The following is a 21992-nucleotide window of genomic DNA, read 5'->3' as shown; positions in this document are numbered from 1 at the left end:
CGCCGACTCCGTGGGTGCTCCAGGGCTGGAGCACTTATGGGGAAAATTTGGTGGGTGCAGAGCACCCACTGGCAGCTCCCTGTCCCACCCCGTGCCTGGCCCCAGCTGACCTCCACCTCCTCCCCTGAATGTGCCGCCCCGCTCTGCTTCTCTGCCCCCCCCCCCAGCTTCCCGCGAATCAACTGTTCATGCGGGAAGCCTGGGAGGGCTGAGAAGCAAGCAGCAGCTTTGCACTCAGGCCCAAGGAGGCGGAGCGGAGGTGAGCTGGGGCGGGGGGAGGTGCGAGGAGGGCCGCCCACACCGCAGCAGGTAACCCGGGGCGGGGCGTAGGGGAACCGCTCCCTGCCCCAGCTCACCTCCGCCTCCCTGGCCCTGAGTGCGAAGCCGCTGCTTGCTTCTCAGCCCTCCCAGGCTTCCTGCGCAAAAAAGCTGATTCGTGGGAAGCCGGGGCGGAGAAGCAGAGCGGGGTGGTGCATTCAGGGGAGGAGGCGGAGTGGAGGTGAGCTAGGGATGGAGTGGGGAGCTGCTTTTCACCATGGGTGCTCCAGCCCTGGAGCATCCACGGAGTCAGTGCTTAAGGCGCCACTTTTGATGTGATCAGTGGGGGGAGCGGGCCCTCCACCTATTCCCCCCCAGCTACGCTACCCCGCCCCTAGGAGCCAGAGGGACCTCCTAGATGCTTCCTGGGAGCTGCCCCAGGTAAGCAACGCCGAAACTCCCCACCTTGCCCCCCGGCAGGTCCCTCTGGCTCTTAGGGGCAGGGTAGGCACCCACTGTGGTGGCCCACGAGACCCTCCTGCCCAGTTCTGGGGGCAGTCAGGGGACAGGGGAGGGGGGGGCGTCAAGGAATGCAGGGGGTTGGTTGGGGCAGGAGTCCCAGGGGGCGGGGGTGGGCCATGACCCCCTCTTGGGGTGAGGAGGGAACCGGTTGTTAAGATTTTGGCAGCTCATCACTGGTCTCATTACATTTTTCCCCCCTACAGGATCCCTATTTTGCTAAATGTGAGACATCTGGGCCTGGTTTCTCAGTAGTATTATATAGCACTTTGTATGTTAGAAGCACAGCTTCAATTGACTTCAGTTGCAGGTGTTAGTACTCAACACTTGCAAATCCAGTCCCAGGGCCTCTCATTGAGCATCCAGAAAATGAATACAGTTTATGGCCATCTGTTTAAAAATTTTGGTTTAAGCAACTTGCCCAGCAGCACAGAGGATCTCTGTGGCAGGAGAGTGGGATTCTATCCCTGCCTAAGAGCAACATTCAAATGTCTTAACTAGGAGACCATCTTTTCTCTTCCTGCAACCTCTCCCTCGTTCACTACACACTTCCATCTTCTGCAACGAATGAAGTAGGGATCCTATAGGCAACACTCCTTCGTTGCATAACCCAAATTCATTCAACAAGCACCATTCATCCTGGACATTGAATAAGGTATCCTGAGGGAAAAAATAGTATGCGACCATGTCATTAGACTATAGAGTAATATATATGCACAACGGCCCTAATTAAAGTTGCATGGGAAACCTTAGTTCTGGCATTTCCTAATTTTTGACTGCTTGACTTTGCAACCCTAACATTCTTTAATATAGGGGTTTTATGTATTTCTATATAAATGTCATGGGAATTCGATAAGATAGGAATTGCTCACCTCCTAGGGTTGCCAGGAGGCTGGTTTTTGACTGTGCCACTAAAAGTCCTGTTGGCTGTAGTGCCAGTGGGCCAGGCAGCCTCCATGCCTGCCTCTGCGCGGCTCCTGAGAAATGGCTAGCATGCCCCTCTGGCGCATAGGCAGAGAAGTGGCTGGGGGTCTCAGCGCGCTGCCCCCACCTGCAGCCATGGGCCGGGAACTGCAGCCAAGGGGAGCTGCGGGGGCATCATCTGCAGGCAGGGGAGGTGTGTAGAGCCCTCTGGCCCCCCATCTGCCTAGGAGTCATAAGGACATACTACTGCTTCCCAGGAGCCGCCTAATGTCAGCATCGCCCAGAGCCTGCGCCCCAAGCCCCCTCCTGTGCCCCAACCCTCTGCCCTAGCTCTGAACCTCCTCCTGCACCCCCTCCCACACCCAACCCCCTGCCCTAGCCCTGAACCCTTTCCTGCACTCTGAACCTTGTGGCCCCCGGCCCAGAGACCCCTCCTGCACCCCAAACCCCTCATCCCTGGCCCCAGACCAGAGCCCTCACCCCCTCCCACACCGCAAGCGCCTGCCTGGTGCAAATGAGCAAGTGAGAGGCTGGGGGAAAGCAAGTGATGGAGGGAGGGGGTGGGGGGCCTCAGAGAAGGGGCAGGGCAAGGGTGTTTAGTTTTCTGCAATTAGAAGTTGGCAACCCTACCTACCACTGAAAATACCTGCACTGGAATATTGCCAGGTCCTGGGAGCTCACATTTCACTCCTGTGAAAGGTTGAATAATTATTTAATGTGTTTAAAAGTGTTACAAAGGGTAAATATTTTAGAAGAGGAAATAAGAGTAATGTACTGCTAAATTAATATAAGCAGCGGTCAAAACAGTTTTAATGCCCTTACATTAGGGGTTTGCATGGATTTGTCTAGATCAATTTTTTAAATCAATTTAAACTGCTCCACTTGTCTAGTACAAACAAAGCCTGAGGTTATGGAATGGAAAAGTGCATTTTATTTTATAAACATCACTACTGCCCATGAAAATCTTCCTTCTTTGCATCCATATTCTTGAGGTCTGACCGATGAGTGAGAGGTTTTACCTTAGCAGCAAGATCCGATTCATGCATTCATCTTTTGATACAGAAAGTAAAATGCTCAGATACACAATTTCACAAGCAGAAATTTTGGGCTTCTCATTATAGGAAACAAAAAGGGTGAAGCACAAACAAACATTCTTACCATGGCCTGGTGCATAAGGCACTAGACGGGCTTTAGGAGACCAGAGTTCTGTTCTCTGCTCTGTCACTATCCAGCTCTGTGACTTTGAGCCAGTTGTTTCACCTCCATTTCCTCTCCCACTCTTTGTCTTGGTTTATTTAAATGGCCTCCTCTGCAAAGAGCTTACAGTGCTTTAGGATGTTGAACCAGTACCTAGCCAAAAATGGCACCCTGCTTTTAGTGGGTGCATAGTGCTAATGTACTACAAATAATAAATACATTTGGCTTATTGCCCATATGCTTTGCTATAATCACCCCCTGCATCCTACTGCTACCTTTCTGCCAAGCTTTCACAAAAGCAGGCCTGCCAGTAAGACGAAACAGGTGGAGAGCTGCTTGCTTACAGCTGCAATGACATTTCCACGCATCCGATGAAGTGAGCTGTAGCTCACGAAAGCTTATGCTCAAATAAATTGGTTAGTCTCTATGGTGCCACAAGTACTCCTTTTCTTTTTGCGAATACAGACTAACACGGCTGCTACTCTGAAACATTTCTAAAGTCATTCATTAGTCAGTGCCCCAGCTCGAGGGAAAGACAGCAGGGCTGTGGCAATGTGTTCAATGGCCTTCAATCATCCTGAAATTGTCCCACAACCAAGCCATTTGCTATACTAATGCAGGTGCCCTCTATATTTGCTGTTTCTGGTTGTTGAGCTATGGCCCTGCATTTGTTCTAAAGCAGGGGTGGCCAACCTGTGGCTCTGGAGCCACATGCGGCTCTTCAGAAGTTAATATGCAGCTCCTTGTATAGTAGGGTTACCATACATCCATATTTTCCCTGACATGTCCAGTTTTTTAGTTCTTAAATCGCCATCTGGGAGAAATTTTAAAATATCTAAAAACATCCGGGAAAACAGAGAGGTATGGTAACCCTAGATGGGAGCTGCTAGAGCTACGGAGCGGGGCTTGCAGGCACCGGCAGCACCCAGAGAGCCCTCCACCCCCCACCACCCGACCTGACAAGCCAGAGGGATCTGCCGGGGGCCAGGTGGGGAGTCCTGGCAGTACTTACCTGGGGCAGCTCCCAGGAAGCATCCGGCAGGTCCCTCTGGCTCCTAGGGTAGGGTCTGGTTGGGGGCGGAGAGCTCTCTGCCAGCTGCCGGTGCCTGCAAGCCCTGCCCCCGACCCGACCCTACCCTAGGAGCCAGAGGGACCTGCCAGATGCTTCCCGGGAGCCGCCCCAGAAGCACCGCCGAGACTCCCTACCTTGAAGACACAAGTGGTGAGAGAGCCAGTGGGCCGGGGGGGAGGAGGAGGCAAGTGGCGAGCCAGCGGGGGTTCTTGGGGCAGGCTTGGGGGTTTCTGGCAGGGGAGTGAGGAGGTGAGTGGCAGGTGGGAGGAGGCGAGCAGTGGGTGGGGGACCGAGGAGGGATGCAGCAACCCAGTGGCGGGCCAGGGGATGAGGAGGGGGTGCGGTGGCAGGGCTGAGTTGGAAGGGGGCGGGACCTGGGGTGAGTGGGGGCAGAGAGTGGGAGGAGCAGGGGTGGACTGTGGGCAGGCCTGACAGCATCCCAAGGTGGAGTGTCCTCTTTTTTGAATGGTCAGATATGGTAACCCTATTGTATAGGCACCAACTCCTGGACTGGAGCTACAGGCGCTAACTTTCCAATGTGCCAGGAACATGCTCACTGCTCAGCCCCTGGCTCTGCCACAGGCCCTGCCCCCACTCCATCCCTTCCTGCCCCCTCCCCTGAGCTTGCTATGCCCTTGCTCATAGCACCCCTCCAGAGCTTCCCACAGACCACGAAACAGCTGACTGGGAAGTGGGGGAAGGGCTGAGCTGCAAGGCTGCCAGTGGGTGGGAACTGATGGGGGCTGCAGACATATTACTGTGGCTCTTTGGCAAAGTACATTGGTAAATGCTGGCTCCGTCTCAGGTTTAGGTTGGCCACCCCCGTTCTAAAGCTTCCCCACTCCCTCCCGCCCAAGCCTGAGGGCTAGAAAGTTACTGGTGGAAGAATGAAGAGTCTCATGTCGACTGCCGATGGATCGATCTCACAGCGTCGGTCCCCGCCATAGTGTAGACCTGCCCTGAGAGGGCTGAGGGGGCGGACCCCCAGCTGCTCCCCGAGGGGCCAGAAATGCTGAATGGGGCGGAGCCTCCCCCGCGAGGAGCCTCAGCGGCGGCCATCTTGGTACGTCAGCCTCCTTCGGCTGGGGGCGGGGCAACCAGTGCAGGTTCGGAACCTGAGGGGTGGGGCCGGGGGTCGCTGCGGCCAAAGGGGAGGCCGCGAACAGGCGGGGGAGCCGCGAGGCGAGTTCACCTCTCCCCGCAGGTGTCACCGCGCCGCCGCGGGGCTGAGCCGAGCCAGCACCATGAGCGCCGAAGCCGCTGACCGGGAAGCGGCCACTTCCAGCCGGCCTTGCACCCCGCCGCAGACCTCCTGGTTCGAGTTCCTGCTGGAGGAGGCGCTGCTGGAGGCGCACCTGCAGAAGCCCTGCCCTGGTTAGTACCGGCGGGGCCAGCGGGTGCTGCGGGGCCGGTTGCCGGCCTGGGGCGGTCTATGCCTTGGGAGCCGCTGCCGGCGGGGGTTGCTCTGCGTCTCACATGAAGTGACGGGGGCGGCCGTTGGGCGCGCGCGGGAGCTGAGCTCTGGCGGGCGCGCCCCTGGCTAGCTGCGGCGGGACCAGCTGGCGCGTGGGAGCGAGCGGCGGCTCGTGCCCAGCTGTGACGCGCTGGCTAGAGAACGGCTGACGCGGCCTCAGGGCCTCTGACCTTAGCTAGTCTGCGGGCTTCGCTCTCCAGGGCTGATGGTCTGGCGTCATTTTTGAACTACTAGACTTGTTCTGTTAAGGTGGCTCGTGGCAGAGCAGATCCTTCATAATTTGATGGGTCCTTCCTGTCCCACTATCCCAGTCTCTCTGTTCAGCATATCCATACATGACATGGAAAAAGGGGTTTGGTAAACAGCGAGGTGGCGAAGTTTGCAGACCCTACAAATTGCTTAGGATAGTTAAGGCTATAGCTTAACTGTAAAAAGTGACAGAGGGATCCCACAAAACTGGGTGACTGGGCAACAAAATGGTAAGTGGTGTTTAGTGTTGATAAATGCAAAGTTATGCACATTGGAAAACATATTGTACGTATAAAATTATAGGGTCTAAGTTAGCTGTTACTTCTCAAGGAAGAGATCTTGGAGTCATTGTGACTCATTCCCTGAAAACATCTGCTCAATGTACAACAGCCATCAGAAAAGTTATTACAATGTTCGGAACCCTAGGAAAGGGACAGGTAAGACTGAAAATAATAATAATACTACTACGTGTGTCCATGTTACATCCACATCTTGAATACAGCTTGCAGTTCTGGTCATTCCATCTCAAAAAAGATCATTAGAATTGGAAAAGGTACAGGAAAGGACAATAAAAATGACTACTAAGAGTATGGAACAGCTACTATATGAGGAGTGAGTTAAAAAGACTGGAACATGTCAGTTTGGAAAAGAGATGACTAAGCAGGGGATATGACAGAGGTCTTTAAAATCATGAATGGTGTGGAGAAGGTGAATAAGGAAGTGTTAATTAATCCTTTACATAATAACACAAGAACCTGGGTCACCCAATGAAATTAATAGGTAGTGGGCTTAAAACAAACATAAGGAAGTATTTCACACTATGCATTGTCCACCCATGGAACTTGTTGCCAGGGGATGTTGTGAAGGTGACAAATGTAACCGGGTTAAAAAAAGAATTGGTTAAGTTCACAGAGGATTGGTCCATGAATGGCATGCTCTGGGTGTCCCTAGCCTCTGACTGCTAGAACCTGGGACTTGACAACAGGGGATGAATCACTTGATAATTGCACTGTTCTGTTCATGCCTTTTAAAGCACCGGGCACTGGCCACAGTCGGAAGAGAGGATACTGGGCTACGAGGACCATTGGTCTGACCCAGTATGGCCGTTTTTATGTTCTGTTGCTCCTATGAGTGCATCCAGTCTCCACCATTTCTTGTCTTCCTTTTTACAGCCTTCCTCATTCTCTCAAGCCTGTCTAACCCTTCATCTCAGTGTGAAAATGCACAAACTAAGCAAAGCGAGTGCATTTGTTATGTTTCTTTCTATCCCTTTCCTATATTGTCTGATGTCTCATTTTGTCTGTATTTGTCTAATACTTACAGCATAAAGTCCCTGCTACTAGTTTAGTTTCGTAAAGTGCCATACACGTTCAAGGTAATGAACAAATGATAAATAATGTTAAAGTACAGCAAGAAGCCTCCCTGTTACAAGGCATGTTTAGGAGCAGACAACATGTTGGTCCTAGATCAATTTTGGGATGACTGCCAGCAAGGCTTTCAGGATATAGGATTGCCATCTATTGTGATTCAACTGGATAGGCAATCTTATGGCCCAGTGGTTGCAATGAGCTCAGCTGCAGGAGGCAAAAGGATATAATTGCTACTTCTGGAAGTATTTTGACATCATACTGAAGACTAGCTGCGTATGCTGTCTAGGTAGAAAATAGAAGTTTTGGATACTGTTTGTTTGCTAAAACCTGAAAAAATGTATTCACGTTCTTTTGTTACTTATTAAAATATTGCTGTTCTGAGGATATCACCATAATATGCTCACACACAAAAAATCATATTTTTCATCCTCACATTTTAAAGCCTTCCATAGCATTGTCTCTGTTTATATCTTGTTGGTCACCTGCTGCTTCTATTCAGGCTCTGTTTTCTGCTCATTGCTTTCCTCCATTCTCCTTTTATTTGTCTTTCTCAAGCACTTACATACTTTACTTTTCTTACATCAGGAATATCTTTCATGAGCCCATATGCTGTGCTGTTTGTCTCTGTCAGATTCCTCCTTAAAGCCCACCTTTTCCTACAGTCTCTCAGCTGACCCATGTAGTGAAAATGGTGGTAAGCAAAATTAATATTGTTAACCTTAGCCTACCTACCACATAACCACCTTTTATGCAGTCCTATCTCTCCTCTGCCTGTCTGTCCATCCCCTTGCCTGATGGTATTTCTTTAGCAACACGTTTGTCATTCACCACTTAGGGACAGAACTTGCAAATGTTACAGGATGTAATACTTACTGCCAGTGACTACAGAGGGATTACTCATAATAAGAAAGTTTTTTTTTTTTTAGGATCAAGACCTTTGCAGTCCACATGAGTTAGTCATTATGTCTGCAAATATCTATTTAAAGACGCATGCACACCTGTGGTGTTATATGCAGTTACTAAATAATATTAACACATAATTGAGCATAACTGAGAAAATAAATCTTCAGTGCAAACTGACTTGCGGTAATGAAAAAGGTTTTAAAAGAATAACCAAAACTGCTGTTCTAAAATTTATTACCCAGTATTCTAACACCTAAGGCAATGTCTAAAACAGCACACCTTACAACAGTGGGGCTGTGCTGCTGCAGCCTTGCCATTGTAAGGTGTGCTGTGTGGTTGCTCTTTATCACCAGGAGAGAGAGCTCTCCTGGCGACAAAATAAAACCACCTCCAACGAGGGGCAGTAGCTTCGTTGATGGGAGCGTGGCTTCCGCCAACAAAGCGCTGTCCACACCAGTGCTCTTTGTCACTAAAACTTTTGTCATTCAGGAGGGTGTTTTTTCACACCCCTGAGCAACAGAAGTTGTAGCAATGAAAGTGCCAGTGTAGACAGCATAAATTAGAAGGGTTTTTTTATTTTTTTTGTTTAATGTTTCATTTAACGATACTTCATTTCACAATTTTCCTTTTTGTTTGGTCCTCTAACACAGCAATAGGACAAGAATTTTTTTTGTGAACAAAAAATTTCATAGTAAAACCACAAAAATTGTCAGAGGGAGTTAGGCAGGTTTGTACCTGAAATTTCTTTTAACTCAAAAGCTTGTTAGTTTCAAGAAATTAAGTTGAATGCCCTTCTAAATGTACTGTGCTGGCATGGAATCAGGACTTCTGAGATACTGTTATTAACTATGAAAATTTTACCTCATTCAAGTGAGAATCTGACTAAAATTATAAAGTGAAACTGCCATTTATTTGTATTCTTGTAGCACCAACGGCCCTGAACATGGCTGAAGTCCCATTATCTTCGCAAAAGACTAAATATGACAGGCACAATCTACATTTTTAACTTAGATCTCATAGTATTAATCCACAATTTTTTTATGTCTAAGTTAAGTGTTTGCCTGTATTTTACAAAATACAGGAAAAGGTTAACTTGCAATTTTTTAATACTAAAAGCAGTCAAAGCTGCAGGAAAGATTAGTGTTCAGTTCAATACTGCTTTCCCCTGATTTGAACTCTATAACACAGAATTAGGGCTGTCAAACGATTTAAAAAAAAGAATTGCGAGATTAAAAAAAAGTTGCAATTAATCACGCTGTTAAACAATAATAGAATACCATTTTTGTAAATATTTTTGCCAATATTTTTGGTTTGGGGTGTGTGTGTGTGTGTTGGGGGGGAAGTGTGTGCGGGAAGCGCTGTCTCTTTAAGCAAAGCACTCAGGAGCCTGAATTCTTTTTCAGCCAGCAGCACCCACTCCTGAGCCATCCTCAACAGACAGGGTGTCCCCCTACCACCCCCCGTGTACCTGGTTGCTGTTGAGGTCAGATCGGGGAGCAGGGGGAGCTTAACTTCAGCCTCCTCGCCTCCCCCTCTGCTCGGCAGACGGAAGGAAGGCTCCCTGTTCAGAGCAACTTGGCTAGGTGTGGCTCCATTGGGGCAGGGTGGGGAGGAGGTAGGAGCAGGAGTGGAGCAGGGCAGCAGAAGGAGAGGCATCCCTGCCCCAGCATGCAGCGGTGCCCCCCTGTCCATGGCACCATGGGTAGTGGCCCCCCTCACCCAGCCAGTGTCTCCCTCCACACCTTGATGCTGGAGTCCCATCTCCAGAGGTGTGCGATTAACGCTCATTTTTTTAAAAAAAAAAATGTGTTATTCGCATGCCTTAACTGCGATAAATTGACAATTCTAAAAAAAAAATTGCATACCTCTAAATAGCATGTGGAAAAGCAGAAGTGGAAACAGATTATTTCCAGCAAAATTCCAAGTTATCCATGAGGGAAAAGTCTGTTTTCTTGGCATGTTAATTCCAGTGAGGCTGTACTGGAAAAGATCCTCCGAGGTCTCTGAAGAAGACTGAAATATTTATTATTATTTTTGTTGTTGTTCTAGACTATTAATGTCAGTCTACAACAATTAGTAATTTTATTGAAGACCTTTAAGAAATTTAAATGAATAGGCAGCGGATTTAAAGCAAACAAAAGGAAGTACTTCTTCACACAACACACAGCCAACCTGTGGAACTTGTTGCCAGGAGATGTTATGAAGGCCAAAAGTATAATTGGTTCAAAAAAGAATTAGATAAATTCATGGGGGATAGGTCCATCAGTAGCTATTAGCCAAGATGCTCAGGGATGCAGCTGCATGCTCTTGAGTGTCCATAAGCCTCTGACTACCAGAAGCAGGGACTGGATGACAGGGGGTGAATCACTTGATAATTGCTTTAAAGGGAATGAACAGAACAGGGCATTTGGTATTGGCTACTGTCAGAAAACAGGGTACTGGGCTAGATGGAACCAGTGGTCTGTCTCAGAAAAGCAGTTCTTATGGTCTTACATTCAGCCCTGCTCAAAATCAGGTTTTAACCTTTCTATTTGCCAGACTCTTTACTCTCAGCTAATAGTTGATGTGTTCAAGACACGTATAATATGGGAATGCTTTCTGTGGTTGATGGTGGTTGAAATTTAATAACAGTAGTGCACAACAGTGAAAATAAGTACGAAGAATATTTGGGTGCCATGATAAAATCATAATTTAACCTAAGTTTATTTTATTAAGAATTTGGCTAAATTCAGTGTAAAAACTCATGATATTCTTTTGAGGTTAGAATCTCTGTCAAGCAAAAAAGATGATGGTATAAATGCCAAGAAAATTCCCTGCTCAATATTCATGGTTGTAATTTTATTTCAATATGACATGTTTTGTTTCTGTGCCTAAAAATGAAGTTAAAAATGTGTGGTGTTTTTTTTTTTCCTGTTTATAGATCCTCCACCTGTTCAGTTGATTGTCCAGTTTTTAGAGCAGGCTTCTAAGCCATCAGTGAATGAGCAGAACCAGGTCCAGCCTCCACCTGATAACAAGAGAAACCGCATTTTAAAACTTCTTGCTCTTAAAGTTGCTGCACACTTAAAGTGGGATTTGGATGTACTAGAGAAAAGGTATTGCTTATACATTTCAGGCTGAAAATCTTAAACTACAGTGTGGCCCAAGTTCTGTTTTTTAACAAGATGGAAATCGATCCTATTCTGTATTCCAACTGAGGCATTTCAAAAGAAAGTTTTTGGTGTGGGATGGAAGAAGGAATTTAACAGTTCAGTCAACTATAATAGTTCAAAGAAAAGGAGTACTTGTGGCACCTTAGAGACTAACCAATTTATTTGAGCATGAGCTTTCGTGAGCTACAGCTCACTTCATCGGATGCATACCGTGGAAACTGCAGCAGACTTTATATACACACAGAGATCATAAAACAATACCTCCAGGAGAGTGAGTTTGTGTGTGTATGGGGGTGTGGGGGGGGGTGAGAAAACCTGGATTTGTGCTGGAAATGGCCCACCTTGATTATCATGCACATTGTAAGGAGAGTGTTCACTTTGGATGAGCTATTACCAGCAGGATAGTGAGTTTGTGTGTGTGTTTTTTGGAGGGGGGTGAGAGAACCTGGATTTGTGCAGGAAATGGCCCACCTTGATTATCATGCACATTGTGTAGAGAGTTGTCACTTTGGATGGGCTATTACCAGCAGGAGAGTGAGTTTGTGTGTGGGGGGAGGTGGAGGGTGAGAAAACCTGGATCTGTGCTGGAAATGGCCCAACTTGATGATCACTTTAGATAAGCTATTCCAGCAGGACAGTGGGGTGGGAGGAGGTATTGTTTTATGATCTCTGTGTGTATATAAAGTCTGCTGCAGTTTCCACAGTATGCATCCGATGAAGTGAGCTGTAGCTCACGAAAGCTCATGCTCAAATAAATTGGTTAGTCTCTAAGGTGCCACAAGTACTCCTTTTCTTTTTGCGAATACAGACTAACACGGCTGTTACTCTGAAACCTATAATAGTTCAGTCTGTTTATAAGTAGGTAAAATAAGTCTCTTGATGATATAAGGAAGTAAGGCCATAAACAGGGATGTTGCAACTCCCAGAAGTGAATTATTATTAGTAGTACCAGTAATAGTAATTTTAAAAAGAAAGACAGCAAACCTTATAAGATGTTCACATTCCTAACCTAAGTAACTGTATGCTCTTATTGTTGTAACTTCTCCACCTTCCAGCTGTTCATTACATTTGTTTAATGTTGGATTGTAAGCTTTTTCAAAGCTTATTTTAAAGCTTGGGTGCCATAAAGATAACATTGGTTTCAAGTAGGTTCACTAGAAAACTAAAAATTCACATAATTTCCCTGTCTTGTAGGAGTAATAGATTTTGCTGAAGTGGTTTGAAAATTATGCTTTATTTATAAAGACATAAAGAAGCTTGATATCTTTATAACGGTATTGGACCATTTGACAGTCTTCAAACTAATTTTTATACAGGTGGGATGGGGTATTCATAAACAAATTATTCTCCTTTCTTACCCAACTCTGATGTTTTGTTACGAATTACACCTGGTAGGACACGCACACAAGTGCTACGAATTACACCTGGTAGGACACGCACACAAGTGCTACGAATTACACCTGGTAGGACACGCACACCAGTGCTGCGAATTATACCTGGTAGGACACGCACAGTTCGAATCTAGGCTGAGGCACAGAAACAAAGTCCACAACTGCAGAGTTCCCAAAAGACACTAAGTTTATTACGCTCGAGCGTGGTGCCCCCCTGCTAGCCAGGAGGGGACCCTGAATGCAGATTATACAAAGGTTATATACCTTTTAGCAAAGCATGTTGCCCTCGTGCATCGGAAACCTTAGCCAATAAACAAACCCTTGTCTTATCTACCACCTATCCCTGCTTGGTGCATTCCTCGTGCTATACCAGTATGTTAATTTCACAGCATGGTCCTAAAGCCATGCATCAGTAACTTTTATTATCAGGATGGGAGGCCTCACATCAAGGCCAAGAGACAGGGAGTTAGAGACTGACAAAAACCAGATACTGGGAGTCAAGGCAGGCTGGAGACAAGGAGGAGGATTTTCACAGGGATTCAATATCTAAGGATTACTCCTCCTGGTGTATGATGTGCTGGCATTTAAACAATGGTGGGCCCCAAACCAAAATGGAGTCACATGTGCTAACTTTTCCTTAACAGTTTGAATATTTATAAGTGGTGCTTCCTTGTGTATTCCACATTTTCAGGTAATGTGGTGTAAGGAGTAGAGCAGGGGCCTGTGAGTAGGTGTCCTTGGGTCTAAATTTCCAGCTTTGTTAATTTCTGTTATTTAGTTTCCTCGTCTGTTGGGTATAGTATTTATTTGTACTGCTGGAGTGTTGTAAAGTTTGTTTAATGTCTGTAAAAGTGCTATGAGGTTCTTCCCTATAAGTCTCTGCATTTATGTAGCACTTTAATCATAATCTTTATGGTCATGATTAGATACCAAAACTACAATAATATATGAGCTGTAATAATTTTACTGCAAAAATGTATTTTTAATTTAATTCTGAAAATTCTGAAGATACTGTAGAAGTTAAGATGAACATAGGAAAGCATTGATTGTGCTTGACTTTCAAACTGGGTCTCCAGTTTTGCAGGCACACCTTTGTATTTGTAATTAATTCATGTGTTTTTTACAGTCAGTTTATCAAGGGTTCAGATTCACAGCTACAAAAAATAGAGGCCAGTTCTGAAAATTATCTCCTTAATGCAACACAACCTTGAGCTGTTGCAGGACTCTCTAGACTCACTTTGTCACTCTAAACTGGTCCTGTTTTAATTTAAAATCTTTCCCTAATAGGGAGAAACTAAGATATGATCCCTCATCCTATTAACTGATGTATGAATAACTATGGGTGTGACTGTCCGAAGGCTTCATAATGAGAACCCATACCTTGGGGTTTCAACTGCCTATGCTAAGTTACACAGTTACATTTATGAGATTTCAGTGGCATACTCCAGGGGTTCTCAAACTGGGTCAGGCCTCCAAAGTGGGTCAGGCTGTAATTACTAAATATGCATGTGGAATTGGTTGCTTTGGGGCTATCACAAATGTTACTGTGTATTACGTAGTAATATTTTTCAGAAGTCTGAGGGTACATAACGTAGTCATTTACTTTAACTTCAAATACTTCTCTTACAGAGAAATCTGAACCAGTGAACTTTAGAATCCTAGAGTGGGGCTTTCCTGGCTTTTCAGGGGAACTATATTGTTTTATCACAGTAAGATGGTGATTGTACCAACTAATGCCCGTCACCTGTGTTATATGTGTTCAAACTTAAAATGGAGTATGTGCTACTCTAGCCCCCAGTCTTAAACCATTGTGTGGTAGTGTGCACAAATGAATATGAGGCAAATAGAAGTAGCACATAGTTGCTTCTCGTTATAGGGGTCCACTCGTACTCTCAATGAGAGTTTTGTCATTTACTTTGTGGGAGCAGGATCTGACACTGGTTTGGGAGGAAGAACTTATCAGTGTGTGGGAATCACTATTATAGAGGAGTAAATTACTCTTACTTTCCTGGGGAATTATGGATCAGTTTAAGTCATATGCCCTCTATTGACTAGGGGTATGTCTACACTACGAAATTAGGTCGAATTTATAGAATTCAGTTTTTTAGAAATCGGTTTTATATATTCGAGTGTGTGTGGCCCGCAGAAAATGCTCTAAGTGCATTAAGTGCATTAACTCGGCGGAGTGCTTCCACAGTACTGAGGCTAGAGTTGACTTCCAGAGCATTGCACTGTGGGTTGCTATCCCACAGTTCCCTCAGTCTCTGCTGCCCAGGCATTGGGATCTCAACCCAGAATTCCAATGATGAGACTAAAACATTGTCGCGGGTGGTTCTGGGTACATATCGTCAGGCCCCCGTTCCCTCCCTCCCTCTGTGAAAGCAAGGGCAGACAATCATTTCACGCCCTTTTTCCTGAGTTACCTGTGCAGACACCATACCACGGCAAGCATGGAGCCCGCTCAGGTAACAGTCTCCGTATGTCTCCTGGGTGCTGGCAGATGCGGTACTGCATTGCTACACAGCAGCAGCAACCCATTGCCTTGTGGCAGCAGACGGTGCAATAGGACTGGTAGCCGTCATCGTCATGTCCGAAGTGCTCCTGGCCACGTTGGCCAGGAGCGCCTGGGCAGACATGGGCGCAGGGACTAAATTTGGAGTGACTTGACCAGGTCATTCTCTTTAGTCCTGCAGTCAGTCCTATTGAACCATCTTATGGTGAGCAGGCAGGCGATACGGATTGCTAGCAGTCCTATTGTACCATCTTCTGCCAGGCAGGCAAGAGATGTGGATGGCATGCAGTCCTTCTGCACCGTCTGCTGCCAGCCAAAGATGTAAAAGATAGATGGAGTGGATCAAAACAAGAAATAGACCAGATTTGTTTTGTACTCATTTGCTTCCCCCCCCCCCCCGTCTAGGGGACTCATTTCTCTAGATCACACTGCAGTCACTCACAGAGAATGTGCAGCGAGGTAAATCTAGCCATGTATCAATCAGAGGCCAGACCAACCTGCTTGTTCCAATAAGAACAGTTACTTAGGTGCACCATTTCTTATTGGAACCCTCAGTGAAGTCCTGCCTGAAATACTCATGGATGTAAAGCCACCCCCTTTATTGATTTTAATTCCCTGTAAGCCATGTCATCAGTCGCCCCTCCCTCCGTCAGAGCAACGGCAGACAATCGTTCCGCGCCTTTTTTCTGTGCGGACGCCATACCAAGGCAAGCATGGAGGCCGCTCAGCTCACTTTGGCAATTAGGAGCACATTAAACACCACACGCATTATCAAGCAGTATATGCAGCACCAGAACCTGGCAGAGCGATACCGGGCGAGGAGGCGCAGTCACGTGAGTGATCAGGACATGGACACAGATTCCTCTGAAAGTGTGGGCCCTGCCAATGCATGCATCATGGTGCTAATGGGGCAGGTTCATGCTGTGGAACGCCGATTCTGGGCTCGGGAAACAAGCACAGACTGGTGGGACTGCATAGTGTTGCAGGTCTGGGACGATTCCCAGTGGCTGTGAAACTTTCGCATGCGTAAGGGCACTTTCATGGAACTTTGTGACTTGCTTTCCCCTGCCCTGACGCGCATGAATACCAAGATGAGAACAGCCCTCACAGTTGAGAAGCAAGTGGCGATAGCCCTGTGGAAGCTTGCAACGCCAGACAGCTACCGGTCAGTTGGGAATCAATTTGGAGTGGGCAAATCTACTGTGGGGGCTGCTGTGATGCAAGTAGCCCACGCAATCAAAGATCTGCTGATATCAAGGGTAGTGACCCTGGGAAATGTGCAGGTCATAGTGGATGGCTTTGCTGCAATGAGATTCCCTAACTGTGGTGGGGCCATAGACGGAACCCATATCCCTATCTTGGCACTGGAGCACCAAGCCGGCGAGTACATAAACCGCAAGGGGTACTTTTCAATAGTGCTGCAAGCTCTGGTGGATCACAAGGGACGTTTCACCAACATCAGCGTGGGATGGCCGGGAAAGGTACATGACGCTTGCATCTTCAGGAACTCTGGTCTGTGTCAAAAGCTGCAGGAAGGGACTTTATTCGCAGACCAGAAAATAACTGTTGGGGATGTTGAAATGCCTATAGTTATCCTTGGGGATCCAGCCTACCCCTTAATGCCATGGCTCATGAAGCCGTACACAGGCAGCCGGGACAGTAGTCAGGAGCTGTTCAACTACAGGCTGAGCAAGTGCAGAATGGTGGTAGAATGTGCATTTGGACGTTTAAAGGCGCGCTGGCGCAGTTTACTGACTCGCTTAGACCTCAGCGAAACCAATATTCCCACTGTTATTAGTGCTTGCTGTGTGCTCCACAATATCTGTGAGAGTAAGGGGGAGACGTTTATGGCGGGGTGGGAGGTTGAGGCAAATCACCTGGCTGCTGGTTACGTGCAGCCAGACACCAGGGTGGTTAGAAGAGCACAGGAGGGCGCGGTACGCATCAGAGAAGCTTTGAAAACCAGTTTCATGACTGGCCAGGCTATGGTGTGAAACTTCTGTTTGTTTCTCCTTGATGAAACCCCCCCCGCCCCTTGATTCACTCTACTTCCTTGTAAGCTAACCACCCTCCCCTTCTCCCTTCAATCACCGCTTGCAGAGGCAATGAAGTCGTTGCTTCACATTCATGCATTCTTTATTCATTCATCACACAAATAGGGGGATGACTACCAAGGTAGCCCAGGAGGGGTGGTGGAGGAGGGAAGGAAAATGCCACACAGCACTTTAAGCACAGCACTTTAAAAGTTTACAACTTTAAAATTTATTGAATGCCAGCCTTCTTTTTTTTGGGCAATCCTCTGTAGTGGAGTGGCTGGTTGTCCGGTGGCCCCCCCCCCCGGCCGCGTTCTTGGGCGTCTGGGTGTGGAGGCTATGGAACTTGGGGAGGAGGGCAGTTGGTTACACAGGGGCTGTAGTGGCAGTCTGTGTGCTCCAGCTGCCTTTGCTGCAGCTCAACCATACACTGGAGCATACTGGTTTGATCTTCCAGCAGCCTCAGCATTGAATCCTGCCTCCTCTCATCATGTTGCCGCCACATTTGAGCTTCAGCCCTCTCTTCAGCCGCCACTTACTCTCTTCAGCCCACCACCTCTCCTCCCGGTCATTTTGTGCTTTCCTGCACTATGACATTATTTACCTCCACGCATTCGTCTGTGCTCTGTCAGTGTGGGAGCACAGCATGAGCTCAGAGAACATTTCATCATGAGTGCGTGTTTTTTTGTTTTTTTGTTTTTTTTTTTTCTTTCTAATCTTCACTAGCCTCTGGGAAGGAGAAGATCCTGTGATCATTGAAACACATGCAGCTGGTGGAGGAAAAAAAAAGGGACAGCGGTATTTAAAAAGACACATTTTATAAAACAGTGGCTACAGTCTTTCAGGGTAAACCTTGCTGCTAACATTACATATATAGCACATTTGCTTTCGTTACAAGGTCACATTTTGCCTCCCCCCACTGCGTGGCTACCCCCTCAACCCTCCCCCTCCCCGTGGCTAACAGCGGGGAACATTTCTGTTCAGCCATAGGCAAACAGCCCAGTAGGAACGGGCTCCTCTGAGTGTCCCCTGAAGAAAAGCACCCTATTTCAACCAGGTGACCATGAATTATATCTCACTCTTCTGAGGATAACACAGAGAGATAAAGAACGGATGTTGTTTGAATGCCAGCAAACATACACTGCAATGCTTTATTCTGCAATGATTCCCGAGTACGTGTTACTGGCCTGGAGTGGTAAAGTGTCCTACCATGAAGGACGCAATAAGGCTGCCCTCCCCAGAAACCTTTTGCAAAGGCTTTGGGAGTACATCCAGGAGAGCTGCGAATGTCAGGGCAAATTAATCCTTTCACATGGTTGCTTTTAAACCATGTATAGTATTTTAAAAGGTACACTCACCGGAGGTCCCTTCTCCGCCTGCCGGGTCCAGGAGGCAGCCTTGGGTGGATTCGGGGGGGGAACTGGCTCCAGGTCCAGGGTGAGAAACAGTTCCTGGCTGTCGGGAAAACCGGTTTCTCCACTTGCTTGCTGTGAGCTATCTACAACATCATCATCATCTTCTTCGTCCCCAAAACTTGCTTCCGTGTTGCCTCCATCTCCATTAAAGGAGTCAAACAACACGGCTGGGGTAGTGGTGGCTGAACCCCCTAAAATGGCATGCAGCTCATCATAGAAGCGGCATGTTTGGGGCTCTGACCCGGAGCGGCCGTTAGCCTCTCTGGTTTTCTGATAGGCTTGCCTCAGCTCCTTAAGTTTCACCTGGCAGTGCTTCGGGTCCCTGTTATGGCCTCTGTCCTTCATGCCCTGGGAGATTTTTGACAAAGGTTTTGGCATTTTGAAAACTGGAACGGAGTTCTGATAGCACGGATTCCTCTCCCCATACAGCGATCAGATCCCGTACCTCCCGTTCAGTCCATGCTGGAGCTCTTTTGCGATTCTGGGACTCCATCGTGGTCACCTCTACTGATGAGCTCTGCATGGTCACCTGCAGCTTGCCACGCTGGCCAAACAGGAAACGAGATTCATAAGTTCGCAGTTCTTTTCCTGTCTACCTGGCCAGTGCATCTGAGTTGAGAGCGCTGTCCAGAGCGGTCACAATGGAGCACTCTCGGATAGCTCCTGGAGGCCAATACCGTCAAATTGTGTCCACAGTACCCCAAATTCGACCCGGCAAGGCCGATTTAAGCGCTAATCTACTTGTCAGGGGTGGAGTAAGGAAATCGATTTTAAGAGCCCTTTAAGTCGAAATAAAGGGCTTCATCGTGTGAACGGGTGCAGGTTTACATTGATTTAACGCTGCTAAATTCGACCTAAAGTCCTAGTGTAGACCAGGGCTAGTTCTGTCTTACCTAAATATACTAGAAGTAGGACTTCTGTGTGAAATGTACAATCCTCTTTTTCTTGTTTTTTAGCTTGTCTGTTCCTGTACTGAATATGTTGCTGAATGAACTACTATGCATTAGCAAAGTTCCTCCAGGAACTAAACATGTAGATGTGGACCTGTCCAGTTTACCTCCAACCACTGCAATGGCTATACTGCTCTACAATAGATGGTAAACGAACTCTCTCCTTTGAGCTATTTTCATAGGTCAAATACAGAAAGAAAAGTGAATTAATCGTATTTAAATTTAATATTGGTTCTAAATTAGGCTGTTCAGAGAAGTGTTGAACCTCTGTCTTTAATGGGCATTGCTAGGGGTGGGTGTATGTGCCTGCACAAAAGGACACGCGTTTTAGTTTGCTAACCGTTTAATTTGTTTACTTCTCTGTATTTAGATAAGATGTGTGCCACCTCAACATGACACATAAATCTCAAACTAAATGTATAGTGTCAATAATCTTCTTCTTTAATACTTTTGAAGTCACCTGGATGAGTGCAACAAGTGACTGGGTCAGAAGAGGCTTTAGAAAGAAAATATGCTGTGATGTAACAGAATATTGAACATAGATGTTTGTAGTGTGGTGGCTACTGAATTATATGTCTTAAATACCCTTATGCAGAGAATGTGTACAAGTTGTAAGGTTTTCTAAAATATAATCTAAATTCAGGGTTATTTTTAGCATGCATTGTGCTCTGCATATCACATGTTAATGAAAAAAGAAAAGGAGTACTTGTGGCACCTTAGAGACTAACAAATTTATTAGAGCATAAGCTTTCGTGAGCTACGGCTCACTTCATGGGATGCATTCAGTGGAAAATACAGTGGGGAGATTTATATACATAGAGAACGTGAAACAGTGGGTGTTACCATACACACTGTAACAAGAGAGTGATCACTTAAGGTGAGCTATTACCAGCAGGAGAACGGGGCGGGGGAACCTTTTGTAGTGATAATCAAGGTGGGCCATTTCCAGCAGTTGACAAGAACATCTGAGGAACAGTGGGAGGTGGGGGGGGGGGAATAAACATGGGGAAATAGTTTTACTTTGTGTAATGACCCATCCACTCCCAGTCTCTATTCAAGCCTAAGTTAATTGTATCCAGTTTGCAAATTAATTCCAATTCAGCAGTCTCTCGTTGGAGTCTGTTTTTGAAGGTTTTTTTTGTTGAAGAATTGCAACTTTTAGGTCTATAATCGAGTGACCAAAGAGATTGAAGTGTTCTCCAACTGGTCTTTGAATGTTATAATTCTTGACGTCTGAGTTGTGTCCATTTATTCTTTTACGTAGAGACTGTCCAGTTTGACCAATGTACATGGCAGAGGGGCATTGCTGGCACATGATGGCATCTATCACATTGGTAGATGTGCAGGTGAACGAGCCTCTGATAGTGTGGCTGATGTGATTAGGCCCTATGATGGTGTCCTCTGAATAGATATGTGGACACAGTTGACAATGGGCTTTGTTGCAAGGATAGGTTCCTGGGTTAGTGGTTCTGTTGTGTGGTTGCTGGTGAGTATTTGCTTCAGGTTGGGGGGCTGTCTGTAAGCAAGGACTGGCCTGTCTCCCAAGATCTGAGAGAGTGATGGGTTGTCCTTCAGGATAGGTTGTAGATCCTTAATGATGCATTGGAGAGGTTTAGTTGGGGGCTGAAGGTGATGGCTAGTGGCGTTCTGTTATTATCTTTGTTGGGCGTGTTCTGTAGTAGGTGACTTCTGGGTACTCTTCTGGCTCTGTCAATCTGTTTCTTCACTTCAGCAGGTGGGTATTGTAGTCATAAGAATGCTTGATAGAGATCTTGTAGGTGTTTTGTCTTGGTCTGAGGCCACCATCATAGGGCCTAATCACACCAGCATATTCCCCCCCCTTCACCCCCCCACTGTTCCTCAGATGTTCTTGTCAACTGCTGGAAATGTCCCACCTTGATTATCACTACAAAAGGTCCCCCCCTCCCCTGCCCTCCTGCCGGTAATAGCTCGCCTTAAGTGATCACTCTCGTTAACACCCATTGTTTCATGTTCTCTATGTATATAAATCTCCCCACTGTATTTTCCACTGAATGCATCCGATGAAGTGAGCTATAGCTCACGAAAGCTTATGCTCAAATAAATTTGTTAGTCTCGAAGGTGCCACAAGTACTCCTTTTCTTTTTGCGAATACAGACTAACATGGCTGCTACTCTGAAACATGTTAATGAGAATAACAAACGATTCTGTGCTTAAATTTTTGTTTTCACTTTTTTTCCCATATAGGGCCATTAGGACCATTGTCCAAAGTAGTTTTCCTGTAAAACAAGTGAAACCTGGTCCACCTCAGTTAAGTGTGTAAGTCAGCAAATGTTCTTCAGAATGTTATTGGCATCACATTTTTTGAGCATTGTATAGTTCAGAAGCTGAATTTTCAGTTTGGCGATTCCACATTAATAGCCTATAGAAGATTAAAATTATGAATTAGTGTAATCTTGATAAACATATAAAATGAATGTATTCAGAATAAATCTTAAAAATATATTTGTCTGTCTAAATATGTTCCAGTTATATATGATCTTTGTAGCCTGACAGAGAACTTGGAAAATCATGGAGGAAAGGGAGGCAGGTGT

General features: G+C 46.5%; 1 protein-coding gene across 4 annotated transcripts in view; it reads left to right on the top strand.

The window, feature by feature from the left end:
* Positions 1-5031: 5031 nt before the first annotated feature.
* INTS8 (integrator complex subunit 8) overlaps positions 5032-21992 on the top strand; it is an 80131-nt gene continuing 63170 nt past the window's right edge. For 2 of the 4 annotated variants that reach the window (XM_077809990.1, XM_077809989.1), the window contains exons 1-4: positions 5047-5344; positions 10887-11061; positions 19426-19566; positions 21646-21717. In XM_077809990.1, the coding sequence (XP_077666116.1) occupies positions 5215-5344; positions 10887-11061; positions 19426-19566; positions 21646-21717 (518 nt within the window). In that variant the 5' untranslated portion in view covers positions 5047-5214. Of the gene's footprint in view, positions 5345-10886; positions 11062-19425; positions 19567-21645; positions 21718-21992 lie in introns of all 4 variants that reach the window. The other 2 variants (XM_077809991.1, XM_077809988.1) reach the window with 2 other exon arrangements.

This window comes from Eretmochelys imbricata, chromosome 2, assembly GCF_965152235.1.
Source record: "Eretmochelys imbricata isolate rEreImb1 chromosome 2, rEreImb1.hap1, whole genome shotgun sequence".
In the NCBI taxonomy this organism is placed as follows: Eukaryota; Metazoa; Chordata; order Testudines; family Cheloniidae; genus Eretmochelys; species Eretmochelys imbricata.
Note: the sequence above shows the minus strand (reverse complement) of the source record. Positions and strands in the feature narration are given on the sequence as shown.